This window comes from Orycteropus afer, unplaced genomic scaffold (genome assembly GCF_000298275.1).
Source record: "Orycteropus afer afer isolate SDZICR_OR568_19922 unplaced genomic scaffold, OryAfe1.0 scaffold00140, whole genome shotgun sequence".
Lineage (NCBI taxonomy): Eukaryota > Metazoa > Chordata > Mammalia > Tubulidentata > Orycteropodidae > Orycteropus > Orycteropus afer.
In genome coordinates, this window is record NW_006921727.1 from 4,340,808 (window position 1) to 4,360,774 (window position 19,967).

Here is a 19,967-nt window from a genome sequence, read left to right on the forward strand (position 1 = left end):
CATGAGACAAAGTATATTATGTGAACTGCTGTATGAAAAGTGAATTTACTCTGTAAATCTTCACCCAAATCAAAATAAAATTTAAAAAAAAAATGGAAAATCTCTTAGTTTTGATTTCTAAAATAGTGGATATCAATAGCTAAAACCCACATAAACAAAGGCTTTTTAGAGGTCTCAATAATTTTTAAAAGTATACAGAGGCCCTGTGATTAAAAGATTTGGGAATGGCTGCCTTAGAAATAGGGTTTTACATCTGTTGTGTTTGTCATCTTTTGGTTGATGTTGTTGTTGTTAAGTGCCGTTGAGTCGTTTTCGACTCATAGCGACCCCAAGCACAGCAGAACGAAACACTGCCCGATCCCGCGCCAGCCCCACAATCCCTGCTATACCTGAGCCCATCATTGCAGCCACCGTGTCAATCCATCTTGTTGAAGGCCTCCCCCTTTTTCGTTGACCCTGCACCCTACCAAGCATGATATCCTTCTCCAGGGAATGGTCCCTTCTTACAACATGACCAAAATAGGTGAGACGAAGTCTGGCCATTTTTGGTTGATAGCTGTGTATAAATTACATAGTTAAGATCACTGTTCTTAAAGGAGACCATCCTGTCTCTTAGGGATAGTTTGGAAATTGTGGGATTGCTGTTTGCTGGTCACATGTGTCGAAATCGACTCGATGGCAGTGAGTTTGGCTATTTTTTTTGTTTGTCACATGATGGGTCATGTAACTAGCCTTTTTAGGTGGGGAGCAGTGTGATGGCCGTCCCTGTAGTGTGAAGGCATTACTCCCTGTCGTCTTAGTTATCTAGTGTTGCTATAACAGAAATACTAAAAGTAGGTAGCCTTCAAGATTTATTTCTCACAGCTCTAGAGGCTGAAAGCTCAGATCAGTCTCAGCCATGTAGGTTCCTTCCTTGTAGGTAGCCCAGACATTTGTTCCTTGTTACTTGGTGATCTGCATATGGCATCTGCTTTATCACTTTGTGCATTCTTCTGTGTCTAAGCTACTATTTTTATAACTTATAAATGATTAGGTTGAAGATGCACTGTATACTGATTCGGATTCATTAATACAACAGAGAAAACTATTTTCACACAGGATTACATCCACAAGTATGGGGTTTAGGTTTCCATAACACCTTCCCAGATGACTTTCAAATGTCTGCCTCTCAGTCATAAAAGAGTAAAGCCTATTTACAATTTCTTAATCTGGATTCTAATTCTTGATATTTAGATACAAAATGTTGTTTGCCTCATTTTAAAATATACTGAATTTTTAATAATGAAACCACTATATAATTCAAAGGAGCTCTGGTGACATAGTGCCTAAGGCATTTGACTGCTAACCAGAAGGCTGGCAGTTCAAACCCACTAGCCACTCCTTGGAAGGAGGGTTGGGCAATCTACTTCCGTAGTGATACTGCCTCGGAAACCCAAGGAGGGGTCACTATGAGTCGGATCTGACTCGACGGAAGTGAGTTTGATTTTCTTTTTATATATATAATTCAAAGGAAGATCATATAATATTTTGTTCAGAATGTTATCAAGAGTTCACCATTTTGGACAACCATGCCACTGTTGACATTAATACTGGGATTATTAAATTGCCAATCCACCACCACTTTTATCTGTCTGTTATTTGTTGGCTTTGCAAACACAATGATTCTAGTGTGCATTCAATCTGACTGCTTGATGATGTCTTCTAGTGAATACATTTGCATATGGAACTATTTTATAAATTGTATTTCTGTTATTTCTATTTTTCATTTCTGTTTTTTAGTTATATAAATATAAAACTATGTATAGGGATGCTTATATTACGAATTTTTCTGAGTAATAAAGTGATACATTTTTTAGGAAATCTGGTAAGACTGAGGACAATTGAACTAGATAATAGAGTTATAATGATAAATCTACATAGTAGTTCCCAATTTTTAAAGTACTTTCACATAAATTTTCTCATTTGAATTTCTGACTACCCAAATAAGGAAAATTTGGTTGAGGCTATGGCAAGATTCTCAAATATGTTAATTATCACACATAAGGTTAGACAGCTTTTCATTGTTAGGGTCAAGATTTTAATCTTTGTCTCCTGATTCCTGTTTCAGGAAAACAGAGTAACATAGAGCACTGTGTATAATTTATATAAGTCTTACTAACTCAGAAGGCATTGCTTCAGTGACATACATTTCAACAATAGTTTTGTTGTACCATGAAAATATTTCTTGTAGAGATTTTAGATGAGAAAATCCTTACCAAGGAGAAATGTGTGGGTTGTTTTAGGTGTGTTTGGTGTATGTGTGAACTCTGTTACATCTTGCAAGAGAAAATTGGAGCAAGGGGTAGTACGCAATTACAGGTAGTAAGGAATATGAAGACAGTTTGGGGAGCGGACAGGAATGGTGGAAATTGACAGAGTGGTAATATGGGACAAGAAGAGTTAAGAGACTATATAGATTGTTTGGATACTTTGCATTTATAATAATTAATTTGAACCTGTTTCATGAAGTTGATGTGATGTTACTAGTCATTAAGTGGGGATTTATTGAAGAAATACACGTTTTAAACTAGTTGTAAATGTTTATCATGACTATAATTTAAATAAAAACTAATTTAAAATAAAAAGTAACTTTAGTGTGATTTTTATTGGGGAAAAAAAAAACATGTTTCTCTTTTAAAATTATTTCAGTAACAGGTGGAATTTGAATACATAGTGGAATCTGTTAAAAATGCTTTTGGTAGAGGATGGGATTAAACCCAAACCAAAACCAAAGCACCAAACCTACTACCATTGAGTTTACTTCCACTCATAGTGACCCCCATTGGGTTTCCAAGGGTTTCAATCTTTATGGAAGTAGATTGTTTCATCTTCCACCCATGGAGCGGCTGGTGGGTTCAAACTGCCTACGTTTTCGTTCAGTACAGTGTCTTAATCACAGCGCCATCACAGCTCCGTACAGGATAGAATTACAACATTGTAATTATAGATTACCTACATTAAATAGTCTTTGTTTTATGCCCAGTTATATTTTTTAGGACTTAGAAATAGTTTGGGAGCTCTGGTGGTGTAATGCCTAAGGCATTTGACTGCTAACCAGAGGCTGGCGGTTCAAACCTACCAGCCACTCCTCAGAAGGAAGCCTGGGAAGTCTACTTCTGTAGAGATACCACCTCAGAAATCCAAGGAGGGGTTGCTATGAGTCTAACTGACTCGAAGACTTGTATTGGTTTAATAATAGTTTACTGTAATTGTCATTATTGATCTTATTATATTACTGTAGTTGTATGTATTTCCATTTGTATCAAAATTTAGTTTTATTGACTAGCTTACTAATTACTCATGATAAGTGTTAAGGAGCCCTAGTGACACAGTGATTAAAGTGCTCTGCTGCAAACCAGAATATTTGGTGGTTCAAACCCATCAGCTGCCCTGTGGGAGAAAGATGTGGCAATCTGTTTCTGTAGAGATTACTTTCTTGGAACCCTGATGGGGCATTTCTACTCTGTTTTATAGGCTAACTTTGAGTAGTAATTGACTCGACTCTAACAGTTTTGGGTTTTTATCAACTTTTTCTATTGCCCTAATTGTGGGGAGGTGGGAGGAAGAAAAAGAGGTGAACATAAAAATTCATGTGATTGGCTCCTCTGTTCTTATGCTGTTACTGAAAACAATTGTTAATATGTATAGTAGTACTTACCATGACTTCATTAAGTGAAAATAGTTTTAAAGGTAAATTTATATAAATAATGAAATAAGAGGATTTGAAAAACTCAAAAAATGTGAGACATACAGTACTGCATTGTCAGTGAAGGCGAACATGGATATACAGGTGGATAGATAGGTGGACAGGCTGAACTATTAGGTATGTCTGTGCTGGGGGGAGTGTGCCCAAGACCATGTATAGAGTTAGCAGATAATGTTTATACAAGTGTACTGCTGTGTTCTGTAAGAATGCCCAGCTGTACACTAGAGCTGACAAGGGACAAAGTTGTAGTCACTTCTTGGGCACAGCCTGCTTCCCAGAGGGAGTGAATAGTTGGACCTGTGGCTTGGGACCATAGTCATAGTGGACATCAAGCTCGATTGGCATAACATACTACATAAGACATTGTTCCACATCCTCCTTCAGCAAGCAGCAACGGGATCTTAAAAGCTTGCAAGCAGCCATCTAGATGCAACGATGGGTCTCACCTTGTCCAGAACAAAGAAGAATTAAGAAAACCAAAGATTCATAGAAAAAATTAGTCCAAGTGACTGATACACCATGTGATCCTCAGCCTATATGACTCTGAAACCAGAAGAACTACATGGTGCCTGGCTACCACTGTCAACCATTCAGAGGGGGATCTATGTAAGAGATGCTGGATAGAGTGGGAGAACAATGTGGAACAAAACTTAAAATCATTTGAAAAAAGAAAACGGGACAAGGTTTGCTAGTCTGCTAGAGCCTGATGGAACCACTGAGACTATGGCCCCTAGCTGCCCTTCAGGTCTGGAATTGAACCTACACCTGTGGCTTTCAGCCAAACAAAAGACAGGCATAGGAGTTAAACATTTACCTGAGGTAGAAACACTCCTTGGAGAGAACAATCATGGGAGAATAGAAGGGCTGTGTATGCACAGGGACATAGCTCAGGGGGCAGGAGTGCATGGAAGGAAGGACACAGGGAAGAGGTCACTATAGGAAGGAAGTGGGAGGGGAGCTGTTGCATTGGTAAACTGTAATCAGTATCATGATACAAAGTGTATGTGAACTGATGTATGGAACATGGATGTGCTCTGTAAACTGTCACCCAATTCACAATTAAAAAAAAAAAAAAAAAAAAGTGAGACCTAGATCCATCCTCCTGCCAAATTGAGTTTTACCCTCACAGACAGAAATCTGGACAGAAACATTCTTTAGTCTTTCTTAAAATACTTCTTTTTTTTTTTTTAAAAAAAGGATTGTTCAATAATCTTCATCTCCATGAGCTGTTTTTCTGTCATAAGTGGAATGGATAATATTGCTTTCTTTACAAATGCCACGGGGGAAAAGAGACCCAAGATTCAAACAGGTTCAATAGAGACACTTTTATTAAGCCTTGGAGAGGAGAAAGACAGTCATCCATGATGATGGAAACCATCATTATGTACATGGTACAGAAAGCTGAATGAAGTTGGCTGAATCATGGCCATCGGGCTAATTAAATTACTTAAAACAAATGGAATCATCACAAAATCATGATTGGTGGCAGATCAGTTTATCACTGTTGTGGGTGCGACTACAGAAGTGAGGAAAGGACCATGATTGGGATACATAAATAATTGAAGATAGAAAAGGGTTGCAGGATTGATTCTGGGCCTTGATTGCCTGGCTGGGTGGTGGTCTGGATAGACTCATGGCTACTAAACAATACCAGGATCCCAACCTTAATTTAATAGTCAGAAAGAACTCAAATGGCATCTGAAATTTATGTCAAACCTCAAATGGAGTTAGGGCATCCACTGTAGACTACAGCCTTCCACAAACTCAAGTGCTTTAGAATTTAAGCTGTAATACAGAAAGCAGTGTTCATTTGTTTGACAATATATGGTGATTGTTTAAAGCATATTTTAATAAAACTCAACCTCAGAAGCCAGTAGGCAGATATCACAAGAATATTATTTATTTGAACGACCGGAGGAACTGATTTCTGAAAATCTTTCTTTCAGTGAAATTTTTAATAATTGCTCAGTACCAGGATCTGTGCAGCTTTGTAAAAGATTAAATTCTGTAGGCCGAGGAGAAAAACACAAACAAAAATAGATTTTTCTCTGCTTTCCTGTTGACCAAAGGGAAGAACTGGAAGGAAAGGCAGACGACCCCCAGAACTAAACCCAAACCAAACCAAATTAGAACCAACCAACCAAACAAAACTTCAAACAAAGAAGCACACAAACAGAAAAGAATATTTGGAAGCTTTTACAGAAAAATGGAGACTAAACCTATACTTAAGAAAATATTGGGATTGTTGTTGTTGTTATGTGCCGTCAAGTTGGACCTGACTCATAGCGACCCCTCCTTGGGTTTCCAAGGCATACTTAAGAAAATATCTCTGGTGAAATTATAGGGAAGAAAATATAAAAAATGTCTGTTGTCCTTGTTGTTATGTGCCGTCGAGTCGGACCCAACTCATCACGACCCCTTCTTGGGTTTCCGAGGCAGTATCCCTGCGGAAGTAGATTGCCCAACCTTCCTTCTGAGCGAGTGGCTGGTGGGTTTGAACCGCCAACCGTCTGGTTAGCAGGCAAGTGTCTTAGCCACTATGCTACCAGAGCTCCTTAATGCTTTTATTTTATCTGACTCTCTACAGTACCACCTTGTGGTGAAAGATTAAAAGAGACCATTTTCTTTTAATTGATTGTAGATTGTTAATCTGAGAGATTAAAAGAGAAACCCTTGTTTGTCAGTAAACTTTGTTGAGCCCGATATAAACTAGACAGATTATTTGCACTGCCCAGTGCCAATAGTGATTTATTGAAAACTTTTCATTATATACTTTAATACTTAAAAAGTATGACAAGTATCTTTATTTTCTAGTTCCAAAAATGTGAGAGACTATGTATGACTTTAATGCTGACATTTCATATTTTCTATAAAAAAGTATGGCAGACTTTTTATGACACTAGATAAGGATATTTCCCATCGTATTTAACTGTAACTATTTAGAATTTATAGCAATTTAGGTAGAGTCTGAGTTGTAGTTTTATTCTTTTGTAACTCTTTAAGAAATAATACTGAAATAGATAGCTAATAAAAAAACTGTTCAGATAAGACAACAACTACCTAAGAGGCATATGGTTTTTAAGCGTTTCTGTATATTTTGAAACTGTCAGTTTACTAATTAGTAATTGATAATATATTAATATACTATTTTTATTTAGTCATTGCATTAAGACTTCAAAGGAGTGCTCCTGGGGGAACTTAAGAGCTATTTTGCATGACTATATTTGTTTCAATTAAAAAAATAAAATTGTGTGGAGAGACATTTTAATCATTTGTTTTCACTAAAGCCAACTGTCTGCCTCTACTCTTCAACCAGTTAGTACAAGGCAGTGAGGCGATCTCATTTGGGATAAGCCTTCTTTTATTATTTATGATCCTTTCTAAAGATAGCTGATTGTTTTCCAGAGAATACTGTATCTTTTAGTGTAGAACTTCTTTAAGAGAGGACTGAATTCTTCATGAGTCTGGTACTTTGTTCTCTGTCGCTATGCTAGGGTGCATGGTTTTTACCCAAGCTTTGTTGATTAAATCTCCTGTTTAATTTGTTTTCTCTTGAAGGACCTGTCTTCCATCATGCTGTACTTATTGAACCCTTAGTTTTACTTATAATTTGAATTTATATAAGATAAAAGGTATGTGAGGAGCCTTTTATTTGGACAGAGATACTGTGTCTTTGTTCTGCTTAAAAGCCTTCTGAGGTTCTCTTTGCTTAGAAAAACTGAGTTTCTTCATGGGGCACATACAGCCTGCTATGTCTCCTGGCCTACTTCCTGCCTTGCCTTCTGCCTCACACTTCAGGATTTCACGGAATGCATCGCTTTCAAATAAAACTTTGCTGAAAATAATACAGAAACAGTTTCAGCAGTATATTGACAGGAAACTTCCAGAAATTCAAGCTGGATTCAGAAGAGGGATATTACTACTAATGTCAGATGGATCTTGGCTGAAAGCAAAGAATACCAGAAAGATATTTTATTGACTATTCAAAGGCACATGACTGTGTGGTTCATAACAGATTATGGATAACATTGCAAAGAATGAGAATTCCAGAACACTTGATTGTGCTCATGAGGAACTTGTACCTAGACCAAGAGGCTGGCATTCAAACAGAACAAAGGGATACTGCATGGTTTAAGATCAGGAAAGGTCTGTGTCAGGGTTGTATCATTTCACCATATTATCCTGTATGCTGAGCAAATAAAGAAGCTGGACTATATGAAGAAGAGCGTGGCATCAGGATTGGAGGAAGACTGTAATATGCAGGTGACACAACCTTGCTTGCTGCAAATGAAGATGACTTGAAGCACTTACTGATGAAGATCAAAGACTACATACAGTCTTCAGTATGAATTATCCCTTAACATAAAGAAAACAAAAGTCCTCACAACTGGACCAACAAGCAACATCATGATAAATGGAGAAAAGATGGAAGTTGTCAGGGATTTCGTTTTACTTGGATCCACAGTCAACACCGAGGGAAGCAGCTGTCAAGAAATCAGAGAAGTTGCACTGGGCAAATCTGCAAAAAAAAAACTCTTTTAAGTGTTGAGAAGCAATGATGTCACTTTGAAGACTGAAGTGTACTTAACCCAAGCCTTGGTATTTTTAATTGCCTCATATGCACATGAAAGCTGGGCAATGAATAAGGAGGAGCGAAGAAGAGTTAGTACCTTTGAATTGTGTTATTGGTGAAGAATACTGAAAATACCATGGACTGCCAGAAGAATGAACAAATCTGGCCTGGAAGAAGTTTAGCCAGAATGCTCCCTGGAAGTGAGAATGGCCAGACTTGGTCTTACCTACTTTGATTGTGTTGTCAGAAGGGACCATTCATTCCCTAGAGAAGGGTATCATGCTTGGTAAGGTAGAGCATCAGTGAAAAAGGGGGAGACCCTCAACAAAACAGATGGACACAGTGGCTGCAACAGTGGGCTCAAGCATAGCAAGGATTATGAGGATGGCACGTAACTGGGCAGTGTTTTGTTCTATTGTACGTAGGGCGCTGAATCAGAGTCAATTCGATGGCACCTAACAACAACAGCAGCAATATCTCTTCCCAGGAACTCACCATACAGTTTTGTGCACCTTTGCTTTTTTCCATTGTCCTTGCTCTTCCCACCACCTGGAACATTCTCATCTTCTTTTCTAGGTCTTTTTAGACCCCAGACTCAGTTAAAGCTCCTCCATAACTTCCTGTGTGTGCTCTGTGTTTACTTTATGCTGAAATTTCTTCTCCAGGTTTCTGTTAACCACAGCTAGACCACAGGCATCAAAAGGTAGTTTGTATTATTCATCTTTGTACCCTTAGAAATTAAACAATACAGTGGCAAATGGATACTCAGTAAGTGTTTAGCAACCTGCATTGAACTGTGGCTACATGGTAGCAATATGTTTGAATATAGAAACTATGACATTTATTCAGATTAACATCACCCACTACAGAGTCAGATTTTTGACAAAAGCAACCATTTCAAACATTAAATAGATATATGATGAACTTCTCTTTTTTAGATTAGATTTATTTAGCTCATGTGGCACCAAACAATTATTGTTCAACTACATACTCTTTTTGGAAGGAAGGTTGGACAACCTACTTCCATAGTGATACAGCTTCAGAAACCCAAGGAGTGATCACTATGAGTTGGATCCGACTCATAGTGGCAGCGAGTTTGATTTGGTATATACTCGTTTCGAGTTGTGTTTTTGATCAATGAAGCCATTTTGATGTTACAAAGCTGGCATAATCCACTTTGTTCTTTCTCCACAATAAATTTTAAATATTGATTATTCATTATCAGCATCTTATTTAGTATCCACCCTCCCTCCCCCGGATAGGCTATTTTCCTTCCTTAGAATATTTCCTAAAGCAGAAGATTAATGTCCTCTATGGGTGAACTGAGGAGCTTTGGTGGCGTAGTGCCTAAGGCATTTGACTGCTAACCAGAATGCTGGTGGTTCAAATCCACCAGCCACTCGGGCAATCTACTTCTGTAGAAGGTTGGGCAAGCTACTTCCATAGAGATACTGCCTCAGAAACCCAAGGAGGGGTCTCTATGAGTCAGATCTGACTTGAAAGCACTGAGTTTGGTTTTGGTTTGGATGGGTAAACTGCAGATGCAGTTTTAAAAAGCAGGGCCAGATTATAGGAGAATTGTATGAAATAAAGAAAGTGGTGTTGCACCCTATTATGTTATATAATTTAATCCCAGAGTATCTCACGGTGCTTTCACTTTGCTCATCACTTCTCTAGCACTATTTGTTCAGACAGTTTTTTATCCCACAGGGAGAAAATAGCCAAAAAGAGAAGAAAGAATGTTTTATTAAACATTGAAAATGGAGGGTTAAGGCTATTGGCAGTAATATAGTCATCATGAAGGAAAGTTACCAGACCGAATGTCTATGATTCAGACCCAGGATGAAATAAAAAGCTTTTCTATGTCAGCTTTGCCTTATTTTCCTCTTCTGTTCATCTTTTCTTTCCCTTAAATTGCTCACTTGATCAGAAATTTCTCTATAACTTCAGTTTTTTAATTCTCCCCTCAGTTCATTCACCACCATGCCTTTCTCATAATACTGATTTTTAAGACATTTTGCTTTATCCCACTTGTTTGTTCTGAGGAAAATGAACCAGTGTTTACCAAATACTTAGCACAGTTTCAAATACCTAGTAATAAGCCAACATGTTTTATTTTTTATTATTGTTAATAATGGTGACTTTTGCTTTTCATAGAATGTTGAATATGATAGTAATGATATTATGTTTGTGTAGCATTTTAAACTGTACAGTATTTCTATATATTATTTCTGTACATGATCTCTTATGTAATGTATTTCTGTATCTCATTCTGTGGACCCTCAGAATAATCACCTGAGCTAGGAAAAGGAGGAACCTCAGGATTTTTTCAAGCATAACAGAAGTTGTTAGTCTATTTTTTGATTTTCCTTTAAAAATCTTAAGAAATTAAGCCATACAGCTTGAGTACTCTTCTATTTTATACATTTTCCTTTTAAGTTGATAGATCATAGATTTTTAACAAAAAGCTTTGTTTGCAGACCATAGAATTTTTGTTCTTCAAGTAGCTATGTCTCCTATGCTAGATGCTCTGCTTGAAGGAGTTCTGGTAGTATAATGGATAAGGCTTTTGGCTGCTAACCAGAAGGTCAGTGGTTCATACCTACCAGCTGCTCCCTGGAAGGAAGATGGTGAGATCTACTTCTGTAAAGATTTATAGCCTTGGGAACCCAGTGAGGCTCGCTATGAGTCAGAACTGACTCAATGACAGTCAGTTTGGTTTGTTTGAATTTGAACTAGAGACCATCTGCTCCCAAACTTTCATTTTTCAGATGAGGAAACTTACGCACACAGAGTTTAGGCAGCTGGTGCAAGTTCACGGGGCCAGTTGGAGAAACCTGACAGAAATATAAGGGAAAATTATTTTTCTCTTGTGACATGTTTTCTCTGTTCCTAATTTGGTTTTGTATGACAGAGTATTATTATTATTCTCTAAAACTCAGTGTCATTGAGTCAGTAGTGACTCAACGACCCCTTCTTGGGTTTCCAAGGTGGTATCACTATGGAAATAGATCACCCAACCTTCCTTCCGAGGAGTGGCTGGTGGGTTTGAACCACCAGTCTTCTGGTTAGCAGTCAAATGCCTTAGGCACTACGCCACCACAGCTCCCATTCTTCTGTAAGCATGCCTAATTTAATTTCTTTTTATTGTTGCATAAATGTGAAAGAAAGATGAGGCAGTTTGCTTACATAAAGATTTATGACCTTGGAAACCCTAAGGAGGTCGCTATGAGTCAGAATCAACTCAGTGGCAGTGAGTTTGGTTGTATAAATATGATGGTGAAAAATGACACCTTGTTTGGAGAGTTTCCCTCGTGGTAGAGGGTTTAGTCCATTCTGTCAAGGCAAGTTGTGAAATTGCCTTCCTATGAAATAAGTGTTCAGAATCACACATCATCCTGAAGTGAGAAAGACACAGGAAGTAGAATATGGAGTGAAATGTGACTTTGGCAGGCAGTGGGTATAGTGGACCTGAGAAGCATGGAATGTCCACTACTGTGCTCCTTACTGTTATGGGAGGCCCCATCCTGATTGTGTGCTTGTAATCCACTGTCCCTTCTCTGTGCTGAGGATGTCAGACCTCTACAGTAAAGTCATTTATTTTGAGGGATTAAGCAGCTGTCTGAAGATCATGAACTTCATAAAGTTGTTATATAAATATGATCTGTTATTGTTCCTGTTGATGCTTTTTAGAGTTAGGCTGCTTTCAGGTAAGAGAGTTGTATGTAGCTTTAGCAACATTAATATGCATGAATCTTACAACTGTAGCTTCTCTGTCCTGTGTTTAAATAGGTCTCAGCCTTAGAAATCTAAACTCATGGTTTGAAATGGGACTGGGTGAATTCTTACAGTGCGCTAATATGTAAATAGAAAATTGTGTTGTTGTTGTTAAGGTGTCATCGAGTCAGCTCCAACTCATAGCGACCCCATGTACAAAAGAATGAAACACTACCCAGTCCTGTGCCAGCCTCACAATCCTTGCTATACCTGAGCCCATCGTTGCAGCCACTGTGTCCACCTACCTTGTTGAGGGTCTTCCCCTTTTTCGTTGACCCTCCACTTTACCAAGCATGATATCCTTCTCTAGGGAATGGCCCTTTTTGCCAACAGGATCAAAGTAGGTGAGACGAAGTCTGGCTGTTCTCACTTCCAAGGAACATTCTGGCTGCACTTCTAGGACAGAGCTGTTACTCTTTTTTGTCAGTCCATGGGACTTTCTGTACTTTTTGTCACCACCACAGTTCAAAAGCATCAACTCTTTTTCAGTCTTCCTTATCCATTGTCCAGCTCTCACATGCTGCAATATGAGGCAATTGAAAACACCATGGCTTGGGTTAGGACACCTTAGTCTTCAAAGTGACATCTTTGCTCTTCAGCATTTGAAAGAGATCTTTTGCAGCAGATTTCCCCAGTGCAATGTGTCATCTAATATCTTGACTGCTGCTTCCATTGATGTTGATTGTGGAACCAAGTAATATGAAGTCTTTGACAACTTCAGTCTTTTATTGTGTTAGTACTTCTGCATATGTGTCACTTATATAGATTTGTTCCTGCAAATGTCCTTGAAAATTAGCTCATGTTTGAAGTATAATTGAATATTTGAGGTACTTGTGTTATATTAACATCCAAAGGTAAATATCCTAATGGAATGAGTAATCCTCTTCTAATTTATGTGGATGGTGCACATAAGGCATCTGACTGCTAACCAGAAAATTGGCAGTTCAAACCCACTGGCCACTCCACAGAAGGAAGATGGAAACAGTCTACTTCTGTAAAGATTTACCACCTTGGAATACAGTGGGGGTTGCTATGAGTCAGAATCAACTCAGTGGCAGTGGGTTTTTTTTTTTTTTAGTTGAAATAAGGCTTGCCTAAAATGTGTTGTGACATGCTTTAAAAAAAAAAAAAGATATAAAGTATTTTAAACTCTGCTTTCCTTGGGCTTAAACCCACTGCCGTCAACACATAGTGACCCTACAGATCAGAGTAGAACTGTTGCATAGGGTTTCCAAGGCTGTAAATCTCTTCACTGCCACATCTTTGTCCTGCAGAGCAGCTGGGGTTTTGAACAGCTGACCTTTCAGGTAGCAGCCAACCACTGCAACACCTGGGTTCCTTCTCATGGGCTTAGGGAATCAAGATAAAATAGCAATTTGTGAAGATAGACTCTTCAGTTAAAAACAACTTGATTTAACTTTCAGTTTTGCTGGCAATTTTGTATGAATGTTGTTGACATTGTTAGTTGCCATGAAATAGATTCTAACTCATGGTGACCGGTGTGTGCAGAGGAGAACTGCTCCATAGGGTTCCCAAGGCTGTGACTTTTCAGAAGCAGATCGCCAGCCTTGACTTCGAGGCACTTTTGGATAGAGCTGAAGTGCCGGTCTTTTGGCTGGTAGTCAAGTACTTAACTGTTTGTGCCATCCAGGGACTGATGCCACCATCGAACTCCACCACTCACATTACAGAGTCGTAGTGACGGCACATAACAACAACAGTTACATAGCTACATAGTGGTAGAGCTACTGAGCCTAAGTTTAATAGTATATTATTTGTAGTTAATGATGTATGTTGTTGTTGTTGTTATGTGTCGTCAAGTCGGACCCAACTCATAGCGACCCCTGTATAGAAGGGTAATATTAAAGAATATTAAAAGATTCTGTGACTTAAGCAAAGATTCCCAAAACATTAGATATAAGAGCTAGTGAGGTTGATAGGAAATTCCTAAGGGAAAATTTTTTTCACCAGTTAGAAGTATTTTCTGACACTAATAAAAGACATTGCAAAACACGCAAATAGTCAACTAAGATAATAAAATTGAATGGTATATAGACTACTTTTTTTGGAGAAAAGTGCCATCAAAGGTTTGCTTCCAATTTATATTAGACCTTTTCTTCCCTGTTGTTGTGTAGTCAGGTATTTTTGGTTGTATTTTAGGTCTTTTTATTACTTTGTGCCGTATAATCATTTTGATGCTTTGGGAGTGCAAAGAAGCTTGTCTCATATGTAAACCTTCATTTAGAGTTGACTCCAAAGGATAGCAAGTATATAATGCCTGAGGCACATGTGAAGTAGGTAGGATTCTGGCCCCTGCCTCTTTTTAGACCACTTGTTTGGTTCCTTTAAGGGGAGCAGTGCCAAAGTCATGCTGCCTAGAATGAAGAAAAGGTGAGAAAATGTAAATGTGCCAATTCACAGTGAAACAGCCACCTTAATAGGCTGCTTTGACATTTGTCTGTCTAGCACAAACTTTGCAGAAGGCCAACTAGTTACAAACTGAACTTGACTTTTAGGAGCGATCCCTACTTGGCAGCCTGAACAAAGCTTTTGGGGCATTTTTGGTGGGTTGAGCTGTAAAATCACAGGTTTAACTCAGGCTTTTGAAATGCGGGCAGCTAATATAGCTTGAGTGTAAATTTTATGCTAATATTATGTAGTTCTGAAAACCTACCACACAAGATTTATGTTGTATAGGGGAAAGTTTAGAAAGAGGCTTTTTAATCTGACATGCATGGATTTTTTTAAAGAAGTACTTTTTAGTGTGAAGTGATTATGGACTTACAGGAAATTGCACAAAATAGTACACAGAGTCTCATGTACATTTACCCAGCTTAACCTGTGGGTTTTTAAAATGTGGAGTGTGTGCCTCTGGCATCCTTGGTTCTGTTATGGGCTACATAGTAGGAAGGCTGACTGGGGGATAAAAACTTGACCCTCTTGTTAAGGTGACTTTGGTTGCTATGTCATAATTCATGGGTAAGTTCAGAGCATTGATTGGCTATATTTTTAAAAATACAATCCCATGTAGTTGTCCTGGCTAATATTTATTCTAGTATGTTAGAAATTTAAGAATTCTACTTGTTTCTTGGGTTTCTGATTTTTAACTAATGAGAAAATACAAAGGAAAAAAAAAGATAACTGAATAACTACTGTATAAGGAGTGCTTTCTACTTCTCTCCTTTCTTGTTTAATGGTGTTATAGATCATAGACTCTAGAATGAAATGTTTTAAGTTACGTTTTTCTGTGTAGGTTCGAAAACACGTGAATGACCTCTATGAAGACTTAAGGGATGGACACAATTTGATTTCTCTTTTAGAGGTTCTTTCAGGAGATACCTTGGTAAGTTTTAAATTTCTCAATTTATTTTAAAGTATATGTTATACTCTCCATATACAACCAGTCCATTTTCAGCACAGATTGTTCAGATTTTTGCAACATGTATCCTTTGAGCTGTGATTTCTACCTGGAAAAAAAAATTCTGGGTAGACTCTTAAACATTTTCAGACTTCAAATGATGTGACTTTGAGAGAGTGAAACATTTTGATTACTTTGCTTATATAATCAGCTATATAATTAAAATACTATTTTTGTTCTTGCTTCTTTTTTCTCTTTGAGTTTTGCTTAGCAGAGGTTGTATGCATAATATAACTACATATTAAAAGACTCACAAATAGCAAGGAAATTAAACATTGCTTTCTGAAAAATGGTCTAACCCATTCCGCTGGTGTCATTTTTTTTTTTTTTTGGTGAACATACTTCCCTTCTTGGTTACCTGTTTTCCTTCATTATGGTTCTGTTCATGCTCTTCTTTTCATTTCTGGTCTGTCTTGTGTCTTTGCTGTCCTATCTTCTGTCTGTTATATTCATTAGCCAAGGGAGCGAGATTTTTTGAAGACCTTACGATTGGTGAGTGCAACAGAAGCATGTGAATATGAACAGCATGAGGATGTGGAGGATGAGGATAAGGGGGTAGGTGTCAGCCCCCATAACTCGACTAACCTAGCTGTTCCAGTGCGGTGAGCACTAACGTGGTAGAGAAGAAGTAACACATGGGTTTGGGTTCCTTTTTGGAAAAGTATAGAAAGGACCAAACTCCACAGTGCGGTGGATGGTGTGTACTGAAAAGTTGGACAAAGGAAATACTTTCTCTTTTCAGTTCATCTTCAGAGAGCTAAAATTACTACATTATTTATATGTTACTGTGCGCTGCATGGTACATGAACATATTTGCATAAATTACATGATAGAATTTTTGAAAAATAATTTTACATAAATTTCATAGAAATACACAAATCTTATACCTATGTTGATAATTTTATGCAAATTCATTCTACTTCTTAATTGATCTTTAAACATGGCAACTATAGGTTGCTTTTTTTAAAGGCACTTATGGAAACTTTATTTAAGTTTCTGCTTTAAATCCTATCTATTTGGCTGTAAGTGTCTTATGGACATTCTTTACATATCTATCTCATGCTATTTAGAGGGAGACAAATTTTAAAATCTGGTAAAAGTCCCGATAGTGCTCACAGAGCTGTTTAATCTTCATAATACTTAGTTGACTTGAACCCCCCTTTACAAGACAGATAAGTGTCCCTAAACTCACTGCCATGGAGTTGATTCGACTCATAGCGACCCCTCCTTGGGTTTCCAAGGCATTATCTTTACAGAAGTAGATTGCCCCGTCTTCCCTTGGAGGAGTGCCCTCCAATTTCATTGCAAATTGTCCTTTTCTTGAATCCATTGAGTAAATTACCAACATCATGTCTCCCTGTTATACAGACTTATTTTTCTCTTCTGTGGTCTACTGTCTGTTTTATTATGGTAACTGTGGCTTCAGCAACATATTCATATTTGAGCAGCTAAGCTGTCAGTTTTCTTTTTTTTTTTCCCCTTTGGAAGATTTTATGTGATAAATTTCAGCTCCATTCTTTGTTTTTTTGTTAAGCATTTTCTCAGCTCTGTTCCCTTCTGTTTTCCTTCTGCTAACTTGTAAAGTTTTTTAAGGGAAACGGCATGGTTTGTCAGTTTTCCTGAGACTGAGAAAGTAATTACGTCCATACCTAAGTCCTTTCTAATTACTAGAGTCCAGCTAATTTTATGAGAAAACTAAAATAAAGAGGAAATATATGTCTTTAATTGCTTTTCTCTCTTCCTTTATCAGGGCTAATTGAGCCGCCTCTGTCTTTCTCCTTGGTGTTTTTTATATTAACTGCATGGTACTTTACCTCATTTTCATTAACATGCCATATGTATGTAATTATAAAAACTCTCTTATTAGTAATTAGTGTTTCTTGAGGAGGTAAAATGGGGATGGAATTCATTTTTGCATTCTTAGCTAAATAAATGTAGGGTGGAATTGTACTGTACTGAATAAGAAGTTTGTATGTTCTGTGATATTTTCTTTTTTCCTTTTGTTTAAATAAAACATTTGGAATAAACCATATGTTAACATAAAACAGATTTGGAATAATCACTAGTGGTTTAAATTCAAGCCCACATAATACAAAGAAATGACAGATTTCTTTTAAAGATTTTGTGGGTTTAATTAAAGAGTAAATATTATTTTGACATGTTACAATGAGCAGAAAATACATTTAATTTAGCATGGGTAATAATATCAGAAACTAGTGTTTATTACACCTACATTTTTCTATTCTTAGCCCAGAGAGAAAGGTCGGATGCGTTTTCACAGACTACAGAATGTACAAATTGCACTTGACTATTTGAAAAGACGACAGGTATGATGTTTTTCAAAGACTGTAATCATTGAAACATATGTGACTTAAGTAAATCTACACAGAAACATGTCAGGGAATGAAAAGTTAAATTTGCCTGTGAATTGTAGTCATCTTTGGTGAGGCAAATGTTTAAAAAATATTTTTTAAATATTTGCTCAAAAGAAAAGGACATTAATTAATAGTAGAAGAATTATACATGGTTGCATTTCAATCTGCATAATAATTAAACAACAACAACAACAAAACTCACTGCCATTGAGTTGGTTCCGACTCATAACAACCCCTCCTTGGGTTTCCGAGGTGGTATCTCTACAGAAGTACATTGTCCAGTCTTCTTCCGAAGAGTGGCTGGTGGGTTTGAACCACCAGCCTTCTGGTTAGTAGTCAAATACCTTAGGCACTATTCCACCAGAACTCCTATCTGAGTAATAGCTACTGATTTTCCCTCTGTTTGAATTAGAGTGCATTTACCTAGGAAGTTAATGATATTTAGTAACCATAGAATGTTAAGAATGCCTATGAACAGTTCTTAGTATTAGGATGCAATACAATTTTCGTAAAATATTTTCTTATACTTGGAATATAAAAATAACATTATAAAATACTTTTTAAAAAAAACTTAGTATTTTCAATACTTAGTAATGATGAGGCAGTATTTTATTTTTGTATAAGTAGATAATATTAGGTAGTTTATGAGTGGTTAAACATAAGCCATTTCTGAGAATGGCCCCTAACTAGGTTGAAGTTTCAGGAGAAATCAGAGAAAAGAATGAGCACCATATTGAATATCATCTTGATTTCATGACCGTGTGAATTATAGTGACATAAACCAAAGTGTTAGTAGTTTTTCAACTAGTAGAAAAATAGGAGGAGAAGAAAATTGAAAATGACTGAAAACAATTTGAAATCAGAGATGGCAACAATTTTGTTTTAATGGAGTAGGAAAAAAGGGTGAAGAGGAAAGAAAGAGGGAAACACTGGCTTCTCTTATTCTTTAATATAAATGTTAAAATACTTATAGTTACTCAATGCTAATAAATGTTCAGTGCTTGAATATCTTAAACATTATTAGTTTTTGCCTTATTCTTTTTCATTCTGGTGAACATTTCCGTAAGAATTAATGGGTAATTCTATCTCCTTGTCTAAAATGTTTTTGGCAGTGTTTTGCCCAGGAAATAAAATGTTAGATATTACTATTACATTTGTTTACCTGAATGCAGTTTGACAGTTGATAAGCTTTAAGTCTCAGTATTATCTTTCATGGGAGCTCTGGTAGCATATTACCTAAGGCACTTCACTGCTAACCAGAAGGCTGGCGGTTCAAACCCACTAGCCACTCCTTGGAAGAAAGGTCGGGCAATTTACTTCCATAGTGATACTGCCTCGGAAACCCAAGGAGGGGTCGCTATGAGTCGGGTCCGACTCGACGGCACATAACAACACAACAGCATTATCTTTTATATTTGAACATCTTGGCAAACCTCCAGTGCCTTGTTTATCTGTTTGTCTATGGTAACAATTTATAATAAACAGAAAAATATTTCTACTTTATTTTAACCTTTGTGACAGAGGTATGAGAAAATTGTTAAAATTATTTTATAATTTAGAGCAGTTTTCTACTTAACAGTAAGAGCAAGATAAAGCTGATTTTCAAAAGGCAAACTGTTTCTAAGTGTTTTGGATTTTTCACTTGAGTTGCTTATTTGTTTCTATATGTGAATGCTTTTAGAAATCAAAACCAAAATATCCTTTTACCTTTGTGGTTACCCTGTAATTTTCAATCTGAAACGATTGAAGATGGGAGATAAAATAGTATTTGGAGCATTGCTGGTATTTATCATTCATATCTTTATCGTATAATTTAGAATTGCTTTTATGTAGGTAAAGATAATACATGTGCTGGTTTGAAACAGACTTTATCTTTTCTTTACATGAAAACAGGTGAAGTTAGTGAATATTAGAAATGATGACATAACAGATGGAAATCCCAAATTAACATTGGGACTAATATGGACAATAATTTTGCACTTTCAGGTAAGTCCAATTTTCCTTAGTTGTTATTTCTTTCAGCCTCTCATTGCTAGTTTTCCAGTGGTTCATGTAAAGAGTAGATTGTGCTTTCATGTC

At 37.0% G+C, this 19,967-nt stretch overlaps 1 protein-coding gene across 1 annotated transcript in view; it reads left to right on the forward strand.

Moving 5' to 3' along the window:
* The window catches only part of DST (dystonin), a 614,637-nt gene that overhangs the window by 328,109 nt on the left and 266,561 nt on the right, over positions 1 to 19,967 (forward strand). The window contains exons 6-9 of the mRNA XM_042781628.1: positions 15,349 to 15,438; positions 15,970 to 16,068; positions 17,763 to 17,840; positions 19,782 to 19,874. Of these exons, the coding sequence (XP_042637562.1) occupies positions 15,349 to 15,438; positions 15,970 to 16,068; positions 17,763 to 17,840; positions 19,782 to 19,874 (360 nt within the window). The remainder of the gene's footprint in view (positions 1 to 15,348; positions 15,439 to 15,969; positions 16,069 to 17,762; positions 17,841 to 19,781; positions 19,875 to 19,967) is intronic.